The sequence below is a fragment of the Pezoporus occidentalis genome, unplaced genomic scaffold, assembly GCF_034315485.1.
Source record: "Pezoporus occidentalis ecotype Australia unplaced genomic scaffold, CSIRO_AGI_Poc_V1 ctg43, whole genome shotgun sequence".
NCBI lineage: Eukaryota > Metazoa > Chordata > Aves > Psittaciformes > Psittacidae > Pezoporus > Pezoporus occidentalis.
The window spans coordinates 911,620-936,190 of NW_026915758.1; the positions used below are offsets into that span (position 1 = coordinate 911,620).

General features: G+C 36.7%; 1 protein-coding gene across 4 annotated transcripts in view; it reads right to left on the reverse strand.

Moving 5' to 3' along the window:
• ASAP2 (ArfGAP with SH3 domain, ankyrin repeat and PH domain 2) overlaps positions 1–24,571 on the reverse strand; it is a 90,733-nt gene that overhangs the window by 3,171 nt on the left and 62,991 nt on the right. The window contains exons 12-27 of one of the 4 annotated variants that reach the window (XM_062634537.1): positions 23,662–23,749; positions 21,883–21,931; positions 21,607–21,773; positions 20,114–20,247; positions 19,315–19,409; positions 17,889–18,078; positions 17,377–17,462; positions 17,056–17,171; positions 16,523–16,590; positions 14,646–14,759; positions 10,753–11,008; positions 8,791–8,952; positions 7,734–7,902; positions 6,063–6,130; positions 4,518–4,627; positions 434–556 (exon numbers count right to left, since the gene is read on the reverse strand). In XM_062634537.1, coding sequence (XP_062490521.1) covers positions 434–556; positions 4,518–4,627; positions 6,063–6,130; positions 7,734–7,902; positions 8,791–8,952; positions 10,753–11,008; positions 14,646–14,759; positions 16,523–16,590; positions 17,056–17,171; positions 17,377–17,462; positions 17,889–18,078; positions 19,315–19,409; positions 20,114–20,247; positions 21,607–21,773; positions 21,883–21,931; positions 23,662–23,749 — 1,995 coding nt within the window. Of the gene's footprint in view, positions 1–433; positions 557–4,517; positions 4,631–6,062; positions 6,131–6,766; positions 7,290–7,733; positions 7,903–8,790; positions 8,953–10,752; positions 11,009–14,645; positions 14,760–16,522; positions 16,591–17,055; positions 17,172–17,376; positions 17,463–17,888; positions 18,079–19,314; positions 19,410–20,113; positions 20,248–21,606; positions 21,774–21,882; positions 21,932–23,661; positions 23,750–24,571 lie in introns of those variants that run through there. The other 3 variants (XM_062634536.1, XM_062634538.1, XM_062634540.1) reach the window with 3 other exon arrangements.

Sequence of the window (24,571 nt, forward strand, 5' to 3'; positions counted from 1 at the left end):
TAGCTGATGAGACTCTGGAATGTAAATACTTGAGATGGTTTTCCAGCTCAAAGAGACCATTTCTCAGTCTCACTCAGCTGAAGAATTAGGACAGCACAAAGCTGTCTTCTAAGGCCCACCGCACAGCATCTGTAGGAGCATCAGATTCTTAAATTGCTGACACCCCAAAAAAATTTCCTGAATCCCCTGTGTATTGTGAACCATACTAATACTGATCAGATTTTCTGAATGAGAAAAGCTAAAAAGAAAAAAACAAAACTTGTCTGAAGTTTGATTTTTTTTTTAACAGAGGATATTTCTGAAATTACGTTTCCATGGGATGAAACTTTTCTTGTTACTTGGAAACACAGTGGGGAATCCTCTGAAGTCAGTGTCAGCCTCTAGGTTTCATTTATTTTTTCAAAGTGTGTACTAGAATATAAAGAATACTCACCCACCACTCCTGGTCTTCTTCACCATCAACCACAATAATATCTCCCTCTGAAAAAGTTAGCTCATCTGGGTTATCTGCTACACAGTTGTAAATTGCTTTTACTCTTTTGGGTTTAGTTTTTGACTGAAACATAAAAATAAGCAGATGTAAATAATACAGCACAGAAGATACAGAACAGACTTGGAGTTGATCTAAAGAGAGCCTCAGAACTGCTTCCAACCATTATTTTTGATAGATTAGAGTTCAGCTACATGTTTTATGCTGGGTGCTCATGTTTCAGGCTGAATTTGGCAGCATCCAAAGCCTTTTGGAACCACTGCACCACCATCGTGGTCCAGGTTTCCCTCAGCAATCTTCCATTTTTGCTCATCCAAAGCTGTCTTCAGAGCTCTACATCACTGCAGTGAATAACTGCAGTGAGTACAGTTTTATTCAGAAGATGGGGTGATCAAGTTCAAGTGCTACACAGCAAGTGTAACAGCAGTTGCATTATCAGAAAGAAGCCTAAACCATCTGCTGATATGATCCCTCTTAATTTGCTAATCTCATTTCAGCAGTGTATAAACCCTCTGTCTCTGTGATGCTTTGCTTTGAGGAGACTGCAAGCCACAGGAGCGGTTCAGCAGCTCTTCCAACAGAAAAGTTTAGTAAGGAGCTGCAGTATTCCAGTACTGCAGTGACACTCCAATCCTAGTTGTATTCTGTTTGAAATGTTCTATGATGAAATTGTTTTGCTCTGGTATCACAGCATCCACCATCCTAATCTCATACGTCTCCCAGTGCAACCCAGACTGCTGCTGCATTTGTTTTCAGCCTTCTCATTCTCTGTTTCAGACCAACAATAACGGTACCCACACAGTGTTTCCACATGAGGACCGAAGAGGCACAGGACCTGGAGGCAGAGAATTAGCTTTCTACCACAGGTCTACCCTTTTCCCTATTTGACCAGCCATAGCCAGCAACAATCTCTCCTTTCTATCCTAAGATGCCAGAGCAGAGCTATAAGTGCTATTAGGTCCAGAGCCATCTGTTAATACAGTGGGTGTTTGGGACAGAGGCTCCAGATGGGATAAGGAAATGAAGGCAATGAAAGCCTCATCACCATCCTGGAGTCCCCCAGAGACTGGTTGGAGCTTCTAGTTAGGTCAGCCATAAAACACTTGTAAGGGGAGAAGAAACTCCACTAAAGTCTACTTCTTTCCACCAGCAAAACACTCTGCTGTGGACAGTACAGCTCAACAGACTTAATGTCCCATTTTGCTAGAGCTTTGCACCATGCAGACAAACAGGTGCAAGAGAAGATGGGGAAGGAGAGAGGTAACACGTTTGTTATGCTCCTCTGTAAGCATCCATTTGCATTTTAGTATGAAATACCTGACCTGCCCAGACCAGGCATATCCTTTGTCTTTGTCTGTGGGCACACCCCTGTGAGCTGGCAGCTTGTACTGCATCACAGCAGTTTTGCCAGATGCTCCATCTCAGTCAAGTTACAGTTTGAATCACCCACCACCTTTTAGGTCAAGAGGGAGAAGCTTCACATCAGTACAACAGTGATAAACTGACTAACTTCAAAGCGCAGTAATTACAGGTATTTCTTGTTCCTCAGAAGGCAAGGAAATTAAAATAGATCTCATTCCCAGAAGACTAAAATCTTCCAGGAAAGTTTCCCATGTATCTTCAATGTGGTTTTAAAAATCTAAAATACACTTTAGGGAAAAAGAAATGAAAAAAAGAAAAAAAAGGTATTTCAATCTGAAAAATAAGCTATTGGGCAAAGGCACTGTATAGGAGATAAGCCACTGAGTACATGTGCATGCATAATTAGAGTTGTCTTTTTCTTTACTCAAGGAGCATTTCTGCACTCATTTCCTAAATCTGGGCTGGCCTCTGGATTCCCTAACAGGGTAAAGACTTAGCAAAAAAGGCTGGAGTATAAGGCTAAATGGAATGATTTAGCTGAAGTACTTTAGCTAGACTGATCTGGCTAAAGCTCTTTAGCTGAGGGGCCCTTCACTAAATCTCAGCTAAGATGCTTCCGCTAGATTGATTTATCTAAAGCACCTTAACTAGCACACACACACTGAGCCAGGTTTCCCTTACTTGTCTCTCCTATGACAGAAGAGAATCATCCAGCTGATTTTCTCAGTCTCATATATTCACGCTACCGAAGGCCTAGAACTATCTGGAGGGTCAGATTTGTTCTTCCTGTTATGTGCAATTAATATTGAACAGTGGAGACACCGACTGTTCCTAGAAACTAGTCAGCATTGCCCATTCACTTACAAATAAAACAATTTATCCACTAAAACAAAAAAGGAAAGAAGATAAATAAGCTACAACTTTCATGTATACAGAAAGCCAGGTAATGAACTGTTTCAGAACCACAGAGATGTGTTGAAAGAAGAGTCAGTGCTCATACCTGAATCCCAAAACACACAAAAGAAATTGTGATCAGGGTCCAACAGCTTCACAAAGTATGACAATTCCCTCAGTGCATGTAAGCAAAAGGGACACATACTCAAAATTTACACTACCTAGACCACTTAATTTTATTGTCACCTAAACTATGAAAGTTATTTAAGATGCAACGCAAGACAGTGACCTGGTTGAACAAGAGTGGGGGAGACAAAAAATCAGATTTCATACTCCCAACTAATGCAAGATAAATTCCAAATGTCTCTGTGGCTTTTCAGTACTATCAGATGACAAACATGTAATAGGAGTTCTTAGAGCTCAAGACAAACATGCAAGGCTATGCACATAAACACTGAAGTCCCACCTGGAGAATTACTATTTCAGTAGGCACGGCTGAGGAAAAGATGGCTGAAGGGACAGAGAGAACTGAAGAGGGCAGCTCTTTTCCTTACAGCCCATTAGTAAGACAATGGCAGAGCCAGGAACAGCACATCTCCTACCTCTCAGTTTGTTATTTACCTGCAGAACCATGCTCCTATATGGAATGTAAAGCATGAAACAGCCCAGACCCAGTCACATGCAGCATCTTGGAAAGTATGGACTCTATACTGTGATTGGCTTACTGCAGAGAAATACTGTCATGATCAAGAACATGGATGTTTTATGTCTATCACGCAAGAAAACAACATAAAATTGGAAAAGAGACCAAAGACCTAGATGAACCACACACGATATACAGCTCAACTGACATCTGGGAATACATACCTTTACCTACACCAGTATAAAAATATAGGTATTGATACTAATAATATGTGTTACCATCCATGATCCTAGTCTACAAATAATAAATAAGAGTACAAAAAGGCCACACAATCAGATCAAGGGTCCATCTGAATACAATGTATCTTTTTTAACAGTCACCATAACGTCTGGGGGAGGCAGAGAAGAAGAATATACAGTACTTCCAGCCTTCCTCTTCACCCTTCAACCACCTTTTGGTTGGGGGTGTCTCAAGTCAGATGTGGTTTCTGTGTACATAACCAAGACATTTCTCTCCTGTCACCCAGTGAATGTATCACAAAGAGATGCAAAGAGAACCAACTGCACAAAGAGCCAATTTGTTTCGGTTTCAGCTTGACACCTAGTCTTGTCTGAAGCCATTTGATCTACCTATGCAAACAACTATATCTACTTCCATTATAAAAGTAAGCACAAAAGCTTCCTTATTACTTACTTCACTGAAGTTTAAGAATGAAGTTACATATGATCTACAAGTGACTCACCAAGCTCACCTACAGGAGGCTTAAGAAGCTTAACTATCTTGAATAAGTCAAATCATATGTTCTGTGGATTGTGTTGGTCACATCTGGACATAACCAAAGAATCCATATTTCTTTTCTTTGTTTTCTCTTTGTTTTTTTTTGTTGATGTTCTTTTTTAAAGTTATTTTTATTTAAGATCACATAATATCATATAGGAAATGCAAGAAAAGCAAAGATTCCCCAAATGTTTAGTATAAGTCACCCACACATTTAACACAGGATACAGGCTTAATATTTTTCATGATTCTCACACTTTCTCCATAACAGGATACACTCTTATGTCAACAGTGTGTTTGACAGAATGCAGAAGATGTAATAAAATCAAACCCCAGATTTTGCCTACTTACTATTTGTGATTTCCTTGGCATTGGTGCTGGTGGTTGAATCTGTGCCAAAGTATTTGATGTAGAACTGGTTTGTGTTACTGGAATTTCACATACAGAAGATGAGTCTCCTGCTGCTAAGGTAAGCATAACAAGTAAATTTTAGGCATGTTTTTAAAAAAAAAAAGTAAGCGTGATGATACAAACTGAAACCAAATCTATGGCGCCATGGGTCTTTAGAGGATATGAATAATTTTATATCCCAATGGTATTTAATTTTTTGATGTCTTTTTCTAAAGAACTGAAGAACTTTTCTATCTTTTTTCTTATTGAAAAAGGCCTCTCTTCCCAAAGACAATTAGCTAAGACCTTCCATACTACACATATGCTAAAAGACAAAAAAAGCCTAAAAACCAGACAAGAGCAGAACCAAAGATCCCATTTCCTCACTTGCTCACTACAAACTGTGTGCTTTTAGAAGCCTTCCTTCATAGTAAAGTGTATCATTATCAAGATGATGTATCCTTCACAGGAGATTCCTGACACAGATGGCAGACAGTGATTAGCAAATTCCCCTTGGGTATGTCAAAGGGAAGGAAAAAAGAATCAAAGTAAGAACCAATGAACAAAATACATACTGTGGAATGGGAAACTGGGTAGGAGAAGCTCCACTACACCCACCACAGAATCCATACCAACTTTACTTTGCACATTTTTGAGATGACATTATTGTCGTAATTCTCCCCCTTTGGAGATACACAAAAGCCATTTGGACATGGTCCTGGGTAACCAGCTCTGGGTGGCCCTGCTTTGAGCAGAGGAAATGTACCAGAGAACATCTGAAGGTCCCTGTCAATCTCAACCATTCTGTGGTTCTGATTCTTTTTACATGGCCCCACTATTTACATTAACTGCCCCATAGCTCTGTTCAGGCAGAAGAGCCTGAGGCATCAGGGGCTGCACAAGCAAGAGGGGAAATGAGAATGCTGGTACTGACTGCATTTAAATGTGTAAGGTAAATAAAAAAATCCCCCCAGTCCCTTAGACTGTTATAATATCTTAATTACAATAAAGTAACATGGAACTGTTGGAACAAGTCCAGAGGAGGGCCACAAGGATGATCAGGGGACTGGAGCACCTCCCGTATGAAGACAGGCTGAGGAAGTTGGGGCTGTTCAGCCTGGAGAAGAGAAGGCTGAGTGGAGACCTCATAGCAGCCTTCCAGTATCTGAAGGGGGCCTATAGGGATGCTGGGGAGGGACTCTTCATTAGGGACTGTAATGATAGGACAAGGGGTAATGGGTTAAACAGGGGAAGTTTAGATTGGATGTAAGGAGGAAGTTCTTTACTGTGAGGGTGGTGAGGCACTGGAATGGGCTGCCCAGGGAAGTTGTGAATGCTCCACCCCTGGTGGTGTTCAAGGCCAGGTTGGACAGAGCCTTGGGTGAGATGGTTTAGTGTGAGGTGTCCCTGCCCATGGCGGGGGAGTTGGAACTAGATGATCTTAAGGTCCCTTCCAACCCTAACTATTCTATGACTCCATAAAATAAAACTGTAAACCATTATTACCAGTTTGTTGTAGTGATCCAAGTCCTCTGGACTGCCCTTTGTTAGTTAAGCCAGATGACTTCTCAGTCCTGTGCAGAAAGTTAGAAATTCATTCATTTAAGAAACAGTCAAGAACTTGAAACACAACAATAAAGAATATTCTCTGAATTATACCACATTTGCAGTATATTCTGGTGACAGCTACTTTGCTTCATATTTTTGATTATGCCAACTGTAAGCTTCAGTTAATTTAGAAACATAAGGCAGAATAATAATATAGATTCAATTACTGCAATTTGTGTAGAGCAGATTTTATTTTCCTTAAGTTCTGAAGTTCTTTTCACTCCCATTTCAAAATTCTTTCTTAAAATTATGTACCCACATTAATCTGCACATTATAGCAAGCTTCAGCAAGTTACTTCTCCCTTTTATTTAAGTGTGGTATATGCAATCAAGGGACTAGAAAGGGAGTTCAAAGGTTGTTTACCTCTTTCATTCACAAAGGATCAACCACATATATTATTTATCTCACATATACACATACATGTCCCTGTATCTTATAACTATCTAAGTTTGTACAGGCTGTACTCTGCCAGATTTTCAGTGTCAGAGAATCCAAATATTCCCAGATAAGTTACTATGATATTTCCCTTTGCTTACCTTTGGAAAATTTTCCCTAGTGTCTTACAGCAAAAGTATATTATTCTTGTGCAACTTAAACAAAAGTCTTCTTTTTGTACATATTTGAAGGCATGTATTCTTTTTTAAAAAATACAAGAGAATCTTATTTCTTCCAAACTTTTCTCACAGGTCATATTTTCTACACTTCTCATTATCTTACTTATATCCCCTGGTTTCTGCCTCACTATTTTGTATCTTTACTTTACTGTAATGCCCAAAACTGAACACAGCAGTTAAGCTGAGTCAACTGGAAGGATTAATTCACAGAGTTTGCAGGCTATAATCAAACAATACTATTCCTCCTTGACTCTTCCACAACAGTATGAGTGTCTGACTTACTTTTATTTACGATTCACTATGTCCTTGCAGATCCTGCTCTTAAGGACTTCTGCTTAACCATACTCTGCTGTTCTTCATGCTTCATTTTTGTAGTTGATAGTTCTTAAGTACTAAGTGTTGCTTACTGAATGACACCCCTCTTCTCCCTTGACTACTACTCCAGTTTCTCAAGGCTGCTTTGGATATAATTGTGTTTTCCAGTACACTTGTCTCTCCTAACTTTGTTTCCTGCAAATTTAAAAATTATATTTTCTGTTCCAGATCTCTCTACTCCTGCCATTAATGAAAATATTGAATGGAACTGAACCTATGCAAACATGCGAACAGTAAAGGCACAATCAGACATAAGATCCCATTATTTATTCTTTTGTTATTAGATGAGAATTAACAATGGATTGTTCTTTGTGGCTTCTTATTTCCATCACAGCTAAGCATTCTGCAGATATTCTGCATGTCATACAATCTTAAATCGCTAGGCTGTCTTGTTTTTTAGTGTGGGAATCCTTGTAATCTTCTCCATTAGTATCTGCCTTCTGTTTCCTACCATACACTAGAACACGTAATTGGCAACCGTATGCATGCTTTACAGATGACTTGCATGTTATATACTATAAACTTGAGAAGTTACTATTAATTATGAAGTATATTAAATACTAAAATGATATCAGTTACCCAGGAATAGGCTTTCTTTGAGAGATTCTACTAGGAGGCTGTGGGGGCAATGGTGGTGGGATTGGCTTAGTTTGTGGAGGAGGTGGTTGCTGTTTAGACTGCTGGTTCAAAGCTTCTATAATGCTGGCTGTCTTTGCCACTGGAGGTGGTGGTGCTGGAGAAAGCACATCTATAGAAGGAAGTTAAACAGTGAAATGGAATTAAATTTCTATTTACCATTTTGCTTCTTGGGTTCTCTTCACAGTTTTCCCTGTTACAGGATTTATCCCCATTCAAGAAAAATGCTTTACTACATGTAATCAATCACTTAAACAGAAAACCTTAAATAGAAATCCTTCCATTAGAAGGAAGACCTCGTTGGAAAGAGGTTAAATTTTGTTCTACCCAGTCATGGACAGAGAGCTCACAAGTACTTTAAAGCATTAAAGTACAAGCAAAGAAATTTCTCACTGAAGTCAGTTATATTCTTGAAAATAGTAGATCAGAATGTGTTTAATAAAGTGCTAATGTTGTTTGCTCAATCAAAGCTTACAGTTTGTGTTTTATGGGAAAGTAACTGAGTGAATAATATCAAAGAAATTTTACTTAGAGGAATGTCTTAAAATCCTGTTGCAATTAAAATCCAACTTCACATCAGGTTTAGCAGTTAATTAAAATTTCTATTAAATTCTTGAAACCACAGCAACAGCAACTGGCAATGCATTAAAACATCTTTTTGCATTCCTATGGTCTGCAAGAACCAAGCACAATGTGGAGACATAGCCCCAGGCTGACACTCATCTTTACAACTAGTAAGAACTACAGCATTGAAACTACGTATATCAAGTGTAGACTTCTTTAGCTCTAGTTACAGATAGCATTTCCTGGTGACCCTGCACTACACTATACAGTCCTCACCGGACCATCAGAGAAGACAGTTCATACCAAGTTACTGCATGGAAACGATAGGCCAAAGCTACAGTCACCAAAAGAGGAAGTATGAGTTGTGGGAATGGAAAAATAAGCCAACTATGATTAGATACAGCAGAAGGGAAAACAGGGGAAAGTGGAAACATACTTGTAGATGTTACACGCAATGGCGGCACAGGGGGATGAATAGCTGGTGGATCTGATGAAGACCTCTGCCTGCTTATACTTTCCACTCCTAAAGAATTTGTCTTCCACATTGCATTAGATGAAGAAATTGTCTGAATACCACTGCCAAGAACTGAAGGCTGAACTAAAAAGAGAAGAAAATACTGTATTATTATCATTGCTTACCCTAACCACAAAGTGTTCATTTCACACCTGTGCTTTTAGAAATGGTCAGCTTGACCACCATACTCAGCAGCAGAAACCATTGCCATTCTGCTGGAGTGACAGAGCAGAAATTAGAGATTGGTGTAAAAAATTACATGGAAGTTTCTGGGTGAAGCCTCACTAACATCTTACCTAAGTAAAATTTGTCTCCAGTCTTTACTTTAAAATATGTCAACACTTGAAAAAGCAGAAATTTCTCAACAAGACAACAGAAGGCCAAATCTTGCTACTTTCTTTAATCTCTGATAGCTGTAATCATCTTTAATCCCTGACTGATACCTGTAATCTTCTCAGTTACTGCAAAAAAGGACCTCACTCTCAGCCTTAGCAGACACTGATGACTCAAAATGAAACATAAGTTTTGACTTGGAATTGGCAAAAAACTGTAATTCTGAATTTCACCCAAACAAGAAGCTGTAGTCATGAAACAGTTACAAGGTGCAACTTCTTTGGGGCCTCCTAAATGACTCCATTCTTAGGCTGAAGAGCTGCCTTCTCATTTTGTAACAACTACAGGGTTTCTTCATAAAGTCAGTATTTTGCACATATCATGCCACTTTTCCCTACTCAGTACATGAGCATCATATTAAGAAAAGATGAAAGGGAGTAAGGTATGAATATTAGCTTGCAGGGAAAAGCATAAAAGGTTCGGAAGACTTGGAGAACAGCCTAAAGCTAAGAAGATACAGGAGTAATAATACACTATGAGTAATAATACGTCATAAGCACAACAACATACAACAACATCAGCAATCAACAAGAAGCTAAGATTGATACTATTACAGCTTTTAACTAAGAATATAAAACAGCAGGCTAACACATTGCTAGAAAAAAGAATATGAGCCAATAATCTAAACCAGGCAGCATGCTTTCTTGGCGTGAGTTGCACTATACCGGTGCCAAGAAGTCTGTGGCTGGGAATGAAATTAAAATGACACTCTTTCAGAAGTGTCATTTAATCACGGGCAAACAGTAAGTAAAATAGTATGGTCATCCATGATTAAAAGAATATGAAAGGGTAAACCAGTCTTTTTAACTATCCAATTGTATTACTAATTTAGAGATAGAAATCTAACAGTTAAACAGACTCTGAAAATTCCTTGGGTGAAACTTCCTGTTTGGTGGGGAAAACATTCCATCAAGTAAATAGTGTCTAAATACTAATCTTAGACTTCATACAAAAATATTAGATGAGCCCAAGCCCACCACATCAAAACACTTCCACTTCGATGACCTTGAAGCATGTATTTATTAAAAGACGACTTCAGAAGGTTAAAATCCCTTGTGGTCTGCATGAGCAATCCGTTCTCCCAGGTCTGAGATGATTTTCCACAGCACTCAAATGCTATTGAAACTGTTATGTTTAAATTGAACTCTGACAATGACATCTTCAAGTATGAAAAGATTAAAACCAAACAAAGCTGCTGAACTAAATTGCTTGCAACCCTCCTACCAATAAATTGCTTAACTCTATTGAGATTATCTGGGCATTGTTTTCCCCAAACATGACTGTGTATGTTCTTGCATGTATACTGAAAATCAAACAAAGAACAGGTTGTGCAGATTCACTTCAAACATACAAAAAATGAAGTCATCAACAAAAAGTTCAAATCCTTACCTGTGCAAAAATAACTGTAAAAAAAACCCTAAAAATGTAATTATAATTTAAAAAGTTAGGATCCCATTCTTCTAACATACAGTGATACTCTGATCTTAGTACCTTTGCCAATATTCCTTGGAGGTAGAGGAGGTGCACTACTCGTAACAGGTACTGCAGGCTGAATGGGAGGTGGACTGCCACTGAGTATTGCTCCATATGTTTCATTCTGTAATATATTTGGCATAAATCCTCTTTGCTTATCCTTAGCAATATTTGCTGCATCTCTTGCCAAGGATGCTACATTAGGCTGAAGTTGGTTTGATCCAAGCTGATAGAAGCTGACAGGTCTGTCCTCTCTCCGGTTGGGACTGGGTTGCTTAAACACAGTAACAAAAGTAATTACTGATATCACATCAGTTATACTAATTTTATTTATTAGTTGATAAATATTTATTACTTATAGAAGGTTATTCGCTTCTAGAAAGAAAAAACGGCTTCTAAATGCTTTTCTGTTGCTTTTAATACATAATCTAAAAAACTATATTCCACCCCCTTCAAGACAAAGTAATGGTGCACATTAACAAAAAAAAATTGATTAAATGTAAATTGCATTTCAAAACAATTATCATTTTCTCTGTAGTGTGCTCCTACAGGATATACTGCATCCTTATACACACAGGGCTAGACTCCTAGCGATAGTCAACACAGACATTCAGACTGGATCATGTAGTTTCCCTGCATCAAAATACCAGACAGTATTTTCAGAAGTAGACAAACGGCTAAGGATCCAAAGCCTCATCTGAAGTTCAGCAGCATTAGATCCCAAATAGAAGATCATGATCTCAAAACACAGGCACAGTTGTTTCAAAGTATTCTACCTGTAGTTCAGCCCACCACGAATTAAGAGCCAAAACTCATGAACTCTTTTCTGCTCACTAATATCACTGGACAAGTTCAGAGGATTACTTCAACTGCCTGCTGGGATCGAACGTTGCTCAACCCACGCACATTATCAAATGACATCTAATTAGTTATCTTTGAGATTTACAGCAAGTCATCTGCTTGCTATGCATGCTTAGCATTATTCTCCCTGTTTCAATAGCAAGCATAGTAATCACTGCTGTCAAATGATAATTAAGATTTTATAATATCTAAATTCATGTGGCTAGTATAGGAATGGGCTGTAACGATTCACAGCTTAGAGAGCATAAATATGCCTTTAGAAATAATGTTAGATAAACACATCACTGATTATGAAACTAAAATAACAATATATAATAACAGCATTTAGGCAAAGATTTACACCAACAGCATCATAAATAAGCAATTGATTTTCCTCTGAATATATTCAATCCCTACTTTGGACTGATCATGTAGGGCCTTTAGACATACAGCACAGCATTATAGTTCAAAGACTTACCAGAATGATGTATGTGACAGCCAGACACATTAATCCCTACCTTTACTTCGGCTTAGCAGCCTCACTCCTGACTGGCTGACACTCTCCATTCCCTGACCTCTCCACTGTCCTGATTCTGCTAATTGTTTCAGTTGCTTCTGCTTTCTAAAGCAGCACAAAATTCTTTTTGTTTTGTTGACTTAGCTTTTCACTGGTTCACCAAACTGAAACAGCTCCATATAGGGACAAATGTGTGCCGAGCAGAGGCAAAGGTAGGATCACGCAGCTGCATTCTGGAACAGCAGCAGAAATCAGACACATTGTCTCAGCCTTCTGCTAAGTTAGTACCTCTTTTATATGAGAAATTCTACACTAAAAGAACTTCAATTTCAGACATGACAAAGATTATAAAATCTATTCAATTCCTTTACCAGAGACAAGCCCAATAGCTAGACATCTATAAACAGAACTCTGATGTGATCTAAGAAACAGTAGTATTCACCAATGCATTCAACACAGTCACAGACACTAGCTGTGATTAATAGTCCTTAATCTCCTTTCAAAAGTCCCTACAGTATAAGCCTATTAGTAGCGGGCAGTGAAGTAGCAGTTTCATTACTTTAGCCTCATTGCTGAGTAGCAGATAACTTCCTATGTATGAGACGGAGCTGAGGGACTAGCCAAGAAGAGAATGCTCAACTGCAGAAAGCAACTAAAAGAAGTGAAGGAAAGAAAACAGATTTAAAAAAATGTGAATTTAGAGTGTCCCAGAAAGGGATTTACTAAACATTTACTTGTAAATTGCCCAGAAGGCTTCACAGCTGGAAAAAAAATTAAACTTCCAAATTATATCAAAGTTTAAAGCTGCTTTATCAAAAAGGTCATAATTGCTATTATTATCTGAATGGTGGTACAATACATAGGAATACATAAATATTAGGATATACTATGGAAGCTCACCTAGAAGAACTGGACTTAGCAGCTCGCAGATTCCAGATTCTTGCACAGATACCAAAATTCTCAAGAAAAATCTTATGTCTCAGAAGGTAGCAATTATGCTTTGAAAAGGATGGCTTGTGAAAATGTTTTTTGCTTTGTTGCTACCCAGTTCCAGTCAAGACTAAAGAGACAGGACATGGGGAGAAGAATCCTAAGTAGGCAGGATCTTGCAAAAATTGTATTTTACAACAGAGGAAACCTACTGACATCAAAATTAAGTCTCCAAACCATGGTTTGATGATCAAGTATTTTTAAAGACATTCTGTGAAGGCAAAGAAAATGAACCTATGACTGACAGTCTTTAATATTTCTGAAAACAGAAAAACCCAACACACAAGATTTGATTTTACTCTATTAGCAATTCATGCCCTAGCTCAGACAGGAAACTTTGCAAGAGAACTATTAAAATGCTAAAAATTCTGTTAAGAAAAAAGAGAAATTTCACTATCCAGAGGAGAAAGGTTTTTTTTTGTTAGCTACTTTCAAGAGGGGAAAAAAAGGTTGTGCTAACATCTGAAGATTAACTAATATAAAGCCTATTGTGTATTCCTTGCACTTTACAAAGGAAGCAGAAAGGGCATAAGCAATTACACTACTGCACAAAATACTGCACAAAAGGAACAAACCCATCTGTTCAATATTTATATGAAATACTTCAAATTATGAAAGTTTCAGAATGTCATTAGTATTTAGAAGCCTATACATCATTTCAAATTACCTGGTCCCCAGATAAGCAAGCTATTTTAAAGTCTTGTTCAGGTATCAAAACACAGTTGTTTGTTCCCTGCCTGTACATTTATATGTTAAATACTTTCTCAAGTTGGTCCCTAAATTGAGAAATTAAATATTGAAAATGCAATGATGATCCTATGCTGCTGGAATACTTTAATATGATCATCCTTGGAGATACTGAATAACCATCTGGACATGGTCCTGGGCAACTGGCTCTAGCTGACAATGCTTTAGCAGGGATGTTGAGCCACATGACCTCCAGAAGTCTCTTGCAACCCCAACCATTCTGTGATTCTGGATCCAACAGCATCACAAAACCACCAGATATTTCAGGTATGAAAAGAGAAAAAAAAAACCATGTTTTTACATGAAGATTCAGAATTAAGACCCTACGCTGGTGTTAATGGATGTAGCTTATTTAATGAACAAGTTTAGTTACCCTGAAGACAAGTCAATGCATAAATTGTCCAAAATTAAAGCCATCAACTGGAGCTATTTCAGAAACATAAGGAGATATTACAAGGTGCCTGTTTCCTTTGTAAAGGCAATTTTCCCAGCTCACATTACTTCTGCTTCACCACCAGCAGATCTAAATATTCCTGATGTACTGAAACAAACTACTGGCTCCATTAAAAAGATATGGCATCTGGCTAATTGTAATTTGATCATCACCACACAGTCATAAGCTTTCTACCTTGTATTAAAGAGGGAAAAAGACGACAAACTGTAATTCTGGGAGCTAAAATTTAAGCTCCTAGATTTTACTACCAAACTTTATTTCACAATGACTTTGTAAGTATAGTAAAAAGGAGTATTACTGAAATCATTACATATGTCATGCTTACACATGTGCACAGGAAAACAGTAATGTACTGATACAAACCTGCAGCTTTTCATCCACATCATCATCACTTTCATCCAGATCTTCATGGAGTAACCGCCACTCATATTCTACATGAACATGAGAATTAAATCTTCCAGACAGTGCTTGAGTAAGCTAAGGAAAAAAAGATGACTGTTGACACTTATGTGTAGCACTTATTGTAAAACAAGGTATTTAAAACCAAACAAAAAACACTTATAGAAGGAACCTTGGTTTTAAAGTACAAATATTACTGCCATTTTAAAGAGAGATTTCAGTAATCTGGAAAGTTACTGGAGTATGCTTAAAGAATTAAGCTCTGTGACCAAATACAACACAAATAAATCAAAAGCAAGCAGGCTTTTCATTAACCATTGTAGGTCCATTCTTCACTGCAGGTCCATTCTTTATTTTCTGACAATAAGCATCACATCCTATTTGCTTTGATTTAGAAATTTTAAGTCAAAGAAAGTAACTGCAATGGTAGGTTGGTCTGAATCAGACTCACTTATCAAGAAGCCTTGACCCCATTAATCAATTTGTCTTGCTTACTAAAAGTAGTAATGGTAGCCAGCTTCTCTTCACAGAATCACAGAATAGTTTAAAGATCATCTAGTCTACCCACCACTCCCTACAGGCAGGAATTATCTTTCACCAGATAGGTTGCTCAAAGTCCTGTCCAATCTGAGCACTTCCAACTCTGGGCAACAAGTAAATGGCCTTCATCCATAAAAAGTACTTTAGTGATTAGATTTCAGTGACATATCAGACATTTAGAATCACACAATCATTTAGGTTATAAAAGACTTTGAAGATCGTGGAGTCCAACCCTTAACCTAGCACTGCAACATCCACTACTAAAACATTTCCCTAAGTACCATATCTGCATCTGTCCTTCAAATACCTCCAGGGATGGTGACTCAACCACTTCCCTGTGCAGCCTGTTCCCATGCTTGACAACCCTTTTGGTGAAGCAGGTTTTCCTAATACACAATCTAAACCTCCCTTGGCACAACTTGAGGCAGTTTCTCTCATCTTATTGCTTATTACTTGGGAAAAGGGTAGTTCAGGTAGTTGTAGACAGCGATAAGGTCTCCCTCCTCAGCCTCCTTTTCTCCAGTATAAACGCCAGTTCCCTCAGCCACTCCTCACAAGACTTGTGCTCTAGACACTTCACCAGCTTTGTTGCCCTTCTCTGGACATACTCCAGCACCCCAGTGTCCTTCTTATAGCAAGGGACCCAAAGCTGAACACAGTGTTCGGGATGTGGCCTCACCAGAGCCAAGTACAGAGGGATTATTAACTTCCCTAGTCCTGCTGGCCACACCATATCGCATACAGCCAGGATGCTCTTGGCCTTCTTAGCCACTTGGGCACACTGCTGCCTCATGTTCATGAGTATGACAGTCAACCACCATTCCCTGGTCCTTTTTTGACTGGGCAGCTTTCCAGCCACTCTTCAAGCCTGTAACGTTGCTTGGGGTTACTGTGACCCAAATGCAAGACCTGGCACTTTGACTTGTTGAACCTCATACCACTGCTCTTGGCCCATTGATACAGCCTGTTCAAATACCTCTGCAAAGCCTTCCTACCCTCCAGCAGACCAACAGTCCCAGCCAACCTGGTGTCATCTGCAAACTTACTGAGGGGATCCCTACTTGTGGATCTGGGACAATAGCTCAAACAGTATCATCCCTTGGCCACAAGAAGTTTATAATTTCCAAAGCACCTAAAAAGAAATACAGTTTTCTTCTTAAAAGCTTATAACATGATATAAGCATATAACTATTTCTAAGCATCTAGAATATATTCATTGAATATTTAACTGCAAACTGTTACATATTCAGACATGATTCTGCTTATAAAGTCAAGAACACACAGAAAGACGCAACACTTACCAACTCTTCACAGTGAGTATGTTTTAAACGTTTAGCTATATCCAGGGGGGTCTCGCCTGATTCATTAGCTATATTACAGCAAGAAAAGAAAGTTATGATGATAAGTGTCACTATTAACATGTCCATTACTAAAGACAAACCTTTAAATATACAGTGAAGTACTAAAAGAACATGCTCTAAAATTCTTTCTTTCATTTATAGGTCTGACCCATACCAATCCTCTTAACACAACAAGCAGTAGCAACTCAACATGCCATATACATGAAATGATAGCCATAAAATGGCAGTGTATAGCTAGACAACAAGCTATCAGTTAAAATTCTTGGTACTTATCTAAATCAGTTTAAAAAATAAGTGCAATGTTTAAGTCAATTTTAAACTTGAAATAAACAGTTAATATTTTTTTTATAACGAATATTATATTCATAGCATCATGGTAAACAATTGAGGAAAAAATGCACTTATTCCACATTCACTGTTTCATATCTGAAGCAGCGAGAAATCTGAAACTGAAGTAAACATTACTCGTTCACCTATTTCAATAGAAGCCTTCCCTCTCAGCAGCAGTTTGAGGCACTCAACGTTGTCCGTCAGACAGCAGTAATGCAGGGCTGTGCTACCTTTACACGTCTGTTTATCTAGATTGCCACTATTGGAGTACAAGAAAGAAGAAGAAAGCTGATTAAACTTAGTTTCCTACCCTATTTTTATAAACCTCTCTCATTACAAGATTTTCAAAGAGTAAAGTTACATTTGCAAATAACAGAATCACTGTATCTGTATTCATTTACTATTTGTATTACTGGGCATAAAAGCAGCATCAATAATATTTTTACAGTTTTCCATATACTTACCTGTTCTGCACTAAAAAGTCAACTATATGAAGGGATGTTCGATCAACAGACCTAACAGCAAGGTGAAGTGCTGTTTCGTCTTGCTCCTAAGAATAAAACAAAAGAAAATATTTGCTTCTTCTCATCTACAGAGAAGCAGAAATTTTATTAAGACATAAACTAGATAAATTAAAACATTTAATTTCAAAATATTCAGACATGTTACTATTAAAGCATGTCTTGTGAAGACATTTATTGCTTCACTTTCATTCCTTTAAACATATGCATTGAAAACAAATAGATTATTGAATGATTAAATTTTTAATGTTTTAATACACTTAAAATATGATATCATTTGGAAACAATTTTAGATTAAACTACTATCTTTTATTATTGTTAAATGATATCATTAAAAGGACAAGTGTTCAGAACAGTGTTTCAAATCTTATTTTCAAATAAGGAAAAACAGTCCTTAATTAATGAAAGCACATTGCAGTTATAACAATTTGTCTAATAAAATTTGCAACACTTACATGGCCATTGGCCAGTGGAATTTTTTCTGTGAGATCCACACCATCAGCATATACTTGGACTAATCCAAGAATGTCTCTTGATTTGACTGCTTCACAAAGAGCATGTAATTTAGCTGTATTGTCAGCATGCTTTTTCCTTGCATATTTTCTCTCAATATACTTGGCAGTAATATAATCTTTTCTTGCATTCCTGAAATTGAATATCATTTACTTCTATAACTTTTAGCAGAAGATGAACATCAGAATTTCCATAAGTACATGCAAGTAATTTGAAATAAAATCTGGGAAAGACTTTGCCATTATGATAATTTTTCTTTTTAAATATGCATGTAAGACATTCAGTCTTGTATTTCCAGTATGAAATGCAGCTACAGAATATGAATCAAATATCCAATACAAAGACAGACCATTAATTTTCCCCTCTAACTCTGGTGTGAAGTTGAGATCAAAATTACTCAGCTCTATGTACAGAAGATACATTAGAACTTCATAATGTGGTTTGCTAACAATAACTTGCAGGTTTATGTTTACCTGACTTGTACTCTACACATGCTAGAAAAAGAGGGAAGGCATGGGATACAGAAAACTGTCTTACAGCTCTGCACAGACTATATGCAGATATACTGAAATAAATTATTTTTTAAAATATCAATTTTAGAAGTCTTATGCTATTGATTTAGTATTCAGTAAAATTATTGGTAATTTTAATCATGAGTATTAATATTTTGTATTATTATTGATAGTGGTAGTAAAAAAATTATTTAAACTGCATGGTTTAACAACTGTTCTGTCAGAAAGTCTTTCTGGTTAAAGTCCAGATAATGTAAAATCAGCTTAATCCAAAGCCAATTCTTCTGAGTTTGTTTCTCCATCATTTACCAGCTCTTTTATGATGGAGCAGTATCCAGCCAAGTAGACAGCTGTCCTTGCTGTGTCTCTGCCATCACTATTCAGTGTTTTTGAGGAATTCAATTAAATGTTCTGTCTTTATTCCACATAGTTATGGACTTAATTCTAAGTGTAGTTTCTGAACAGTAGGCATTCAGTATGTTTCAGGTAAAATGTGCACTTTACTCCAACTTCTATTTTATGTTTTAATAGCAGAAAATTAATAGCTTTATTTTTAATCTTTACCCTGTGTGTCTTTATAAACCTCAACAACTCATGTTTAATTTCTTTCCCACAAATCATGATTCAGAGAGTTGGTAAAATAATCCTTTCTATCAGGGAAGGCACAATCAAATAAAGTTCAATAAAACAGATGCAAAGCATTCAAAAAAAAAGGTTTACTCCCTGGCTATAAGGTTATATATAAGACGTTACACATCTCTCTACAGGCCTATTGATGCAAATCATAATGGCACAACTCATTAGCCATATTAAATTAAATGCCTGCCTTTTTCAGAAGTCGCGGCTCTTTACTTACATATCACTGCTCGGATTAGGTTTGACCATCTCATCAACTGGCAGACAGAATTCCATTATCTCATTAAACCCCGCATTCCCAATATTCTTTGCGAGCTGTTAAAATAAAAATAAAAATCCACAGCTCCCTTAATAAATACATTCAGTTATTGGCCACACACCTGCTAGTGGGAGGACAAGGGAAAAGGGAGCTTGGAATTTTTGTTTCTGATTCCTAGTTCTGTTACTACTTCAGCAACCATGAATAGATTAGGTACCTTTTTGGATGTCAGGGATTTAATACACAAACAAGTAACTGCAGAATAATCCATCAGGACTCCAGTTTGTACAACAAATGCAAATACTTTGTCCAGATATGAACTGTCACAGAGTAGCTGATACATGTTTAACTTCTTTGTGTAGCAAAGCTGAATACATTTTCTTCTTTGAGAATTAAAATTCTCTTCTTAAGTAATGCTAAATAATTAATGGTATTTGTGAAGTTCTTCAATTTTTAATCTGAGAGGCACATTTACATGTCAAACAGCTGTGTTCTTTTAAAAAGCAACCAAGGGCGAAAAGACTTGGGAACACAAAAAATATGAAGCCTCCACAAACTTGAATTCTACAATCAGGCAAAGTTTACAATCCGACAATATGTTCCAGGAGGTTCCCTTAAAGAGTTCAGCTTTTTTCCATTACTTTTATCCAGAGACAACTTTAAAGGCTGGAACAATATATCGTTAAAAGTGAAAAAAATGTACCTGTGCTGGAAGTATGATATAGTGCTATTTTTAAGTTAATAAAAGCAATTTGATTACCAAAAGTTCAGATGTTCCCAGCACATCTAATGTAAGCGACTGCATTCTGGAATAGTGAACACCAAGTTCTCTATGGATTCCTGAGCATTCAATGCAAGTTAGAATTCCCAAATTTGTTGAAAGCCAGGTAGGATCTGAAACAGAAAGCACCCACAGAATTAAAAATTTTCAGGCAATTATTTCATTCTGGAAAATGTAGTATATAGAAATGAAATTCTGTAAAATATGAGTCCCGTACATGAATTCCCAGGTTTTTTAATTTATGTCTTTACATTTACTCTATTGAAGAAACAAATGAATAATGTATTTTTGGGGGGTGGGGGAACATAAAGGATATTGCTCCTCAAGGGAGCTGCTTAAACAGCTCAGTTTGTCATTCTGCTTTCATTCAGCTTTCAGGAACGGCATTTTACTACCACCAATATAATGGTATTACATTCTCAGCTGGGGGTATAGTGCAGTTCAAACTGCAACTGCCTACAGGGTTTTTTTTTTTTGTATTTCAAGTATAGACTTTAGACTAAGTAAGGCGGCAGTGATTCTGCAGTATACATACAGCACCACACCACAAAGGATTCTTACTCAACTATTTCAAAGATACTAAGGCTCATCCCTCTCCTTTCATAACCCTTGCTTGTCTTTTCTCTATTTTGCAGTCTTGCTATAACATTCCTGCATCTTCCAGTAAAATAATTAATATCTTAAAATTTAGACAGGTTAGTAATTTGTTTATTTGATAAAGGTTTGGTAGTAGCCATTTAAAATTCTCTCTTTTGAAGACAGCAGGATTGCCTCTTCCCATAGTTTTTATACAGTATCTATTGCTGGAAGTTAGTATTGATTTATAAAATGCACACAGCTCCAGATCTGATGTTTTTAGCTAGTTTCAGATCAAAAAAACCTAAGACCTGCAGTGCCTCTGTAACATAAAAGAACACAGAAAACAGCAGGATCTAGAAAATAATTTGAAAAGGATTAAAGTAGAAGTTCATTGATCAATGAAACCAAAACCGCAAACCATAGTCAGCAAGTGTATTCTTTTCCAAGTGAGCAGTCTTAAGACATATTTCCTGGCTTGCTCTCAAAGTCAAACATATAAAGAAAAAAAACAAACTACAAACCCAAAATAAGAAATTAAGAAAAGGTATACTGGGAAAATGCTTCAAATCTCATACTGCTGTCCAGTTTTACCTAAATGTCATGTAAAATACGGGCTCATAAAATAGGTTCCCTTGATTTATATATGCAAAAATTACAGTTAGAAAAATATATGGGAGAAAAACAAGCTTCTTAGTCACTTTTCTCCCTAGTGACAATATGCATATAAACAAATCAATCTTACTAAAATAGAGCAATTTAATTGTTAGCATATTCTACTATGTGTATAATCTTCGTGAGATAGGGAGTAAAAGTGAAAACATAAAACATCAGCTTAAATTACTCTCACGAGACATAGAATTTTTACCAATTAGAAACATGCTTAATTGAGTCACCTTGTGCTCCACAGTCACAACACACATCATTTCCAGTCATCCTCTGGACTTCAGATATAATTTCTTTTGTCAGTTCCTGGACAATATTATTTTCTCCTGTGTTATCATCTCCTTTGAATGCATTATTTAAAGCTTCCTCTTTGCTGTTTTGTAGCACAGATGTCCATCTAAAATGGCAGTAATATTTTGCTATTAAACGTTTCAGCACTTCTGAAGTTCAAGGTAATGTCTCAGTAGAACACCAGTATCAAAAATAAAATTAACAAAGTAACTCACACTTGACATTCCTGTTCATCCTCTGCTTGAAAGTGGTACGTTCTGTCATCTGCACAATAAATAATTCACATACAGATTAAAAAAAAATGATTGAAACACTGATTTTGCAGAAATCTCTCAGAAAAAAAATATCTAAATGATGTGTGATTTCTGAGGTCTCTAGTCTCATCACTGGAGCGTTGACAGGCAGTGTCTTTAGCAAGTTTCACTCTTACTACCTATAGTTCAACTATGTTTAAACCTATCTTTGCAAAAGGCGCTTGCTGCTCTTAAAACTGAAACTGTTTTCTTCCATGCTGTGCTTCTATTGCATAAGCAGCAGCAGAGCATCGTAATTTTTCCATGTTCTAGATACAGTCTCAGTAATCGAAAGTCTAAAGTTCTCCTGGGGGTGGTAGTGGTGTGTGTATGTGTAAAATACACAGTCCATATTTGAGTTTATCTGTATATGTAAGAAAGACCTAATGTTTCCGAATGATCTCTTAAAACCACAGCAACAAAAATATGGCAAAACAAAGTCCAACTGCAATCAGAATAAGTCCCAAGATGTTTAATTTAAATCAAGCTCAAAAATGTTCATTTACTACTATTTTTGTGATTCTAGGCATTGTTAACAGTGTACTAATGAAGAAAAATCATGTAACACATTTTAAGTCTATGAAACAAGTGAGACATGATACAGTTTAATGATTGAGTTGGAGTCAGAATAGTGGACGAGAAGAACGTGGCCAAAACTACCAGCAAAAAGATATCAGAAGATAGTTTCAGACATGAAAAATATTACAGAAAGTGAGGATACAAGAAAGGACAGAAAAGGAAGTGCTAGATAAATAAGATATTTTATCTTGCCATGATACACAGCAATTTTCTGGGTTTTTTTTGTTTTTTTTTTAAACAAGGAATGTTTTTAAACTCTATAGAAAAAAAAAGTGAAAAAGTGATTTAGAGAATGCTGGTTACGCCTTGTCATGTATATGATGGGACAAATGGTAATGTTGTGATATGCTGATATTGCGCCCAGGGTTACCAACAGGGGCAGAAAGTGCAAGAGTAAAGACACCTTGCTTGTGCAGAAATGGAAAAGCTGTGTACTGCATACAAGAGTACTAGTCTACTAAAAAGTATCACATTTTACATTTACAAATACAAAACCACTTTACAATCTGATAAAGGAACAAATGAGAAACAGACTTATAGTCTTCTTCCCAAATTTACTAAGTCCATAAACAAAATACTAAAATGTGCCAGTGAGAAAACAAACATTCTACAATGCAAGTTTGTATTATCCCATTCAGTTTCCCAAATTATTAATTTTTGATGTTTTTAATATGTAGACTCTCACCTTTATATCTATTATGAGGTAACAACACTAAGAAGGTTTGCAGTATTTTCTCCAGAGTTACATTGCAACCACTATAGTTAAATTTTAAGAGGTTTCTGTCATGGTTTAAAAGCTTCTTTTGATCTTGTACAAAAGTCATGACTTCTGAAGATAATCAGCTATGACATTTTCAGCATAAAGAGTGGTGTCACAGCAAAAATATCGTTACTCTATTGTAAGGTAGCACAAAACAATATCAAAAGGAGTAAAGACAGCTTTAAAAACAAGTGGTTTTCCAAAGAAACAGCTGCCATACACTAGAATAAGTGAAATGTCACTGAAAGGGAAAGCATCCTAGAATTGCAAAACTGTTTAAGTGGGTTATTGACACACCTACAGAAATAATGCAAAACTCTTAATATTAGCTGCAAGTAAAAAGACCTGAACAACAAACCTACGTGATATGAGGTCAAAACATTTTTTCTCTTCTGGGTTTGTTTTCACTTGGCAGGTTAACAGATTGAGCTTTGCTGGAGGTCGGTTAGCCTATTTGAAGATAAAACACACACATTTTAGTATACCAATACTGACTGAACCCCTGCAGTCCAAAAACAGACGGTAACATCCCACTGGACAAAAAAGGACTTGGCAAATGGCTGTTAATTTTTAAGTCACCCAGAGTTTTATGTTTTCTTCTGCTTTGTAGCCTGTAAACTAGATTTTCTTATACTATATACTGTATCTTATACTATAAGCTATTTTGCTTACTGATAACTGGATAGACCCTAGCATTTTGAAAGAGCAGAGGGATAAAATCACTTTAATTATCACTCCTTTGATCACCTTACTAATAACACTTATCTGAAGAAATCAGATATGACAGATTAATGTTACATAAGTTTAAGATGACATTTAAACATGTAGTTTAAAAAAATCAGTTGTCTAGGTTTGCAACAATCAAATAATTTGACTCCTGTTAATGTCCTCAAAGAAAGCCTAGATAACCAGTTTAGAACAAATGCTTGAATTTCAAATGGTAAAGTGACACACGGAAGGAAAGTAAGTTTGCACAGAGCAGTCTCGAAACAAACACGCAAAACTAAACTGAGATTACTAAAAAAAGTAGTGAAACAAAATACATTCTATAATGATACATGTTTTCTAGTCAGTTTCTTTCGGCTATTTCAGTTCCTTAGTGAATAAGGAGTAGCAATGTTTTACTAAAAGCAAAATTCACAAGCAAATTCATTTTGGAAAAGTCTCATAAAGGCTACAAAGACTTTTCAAATAGCATTTCTGCACTAATCTCCTTTCCCTTAACCCACCCGTTTTACAGATCTGGGGTAGGACCTAGAAAGACATTACATT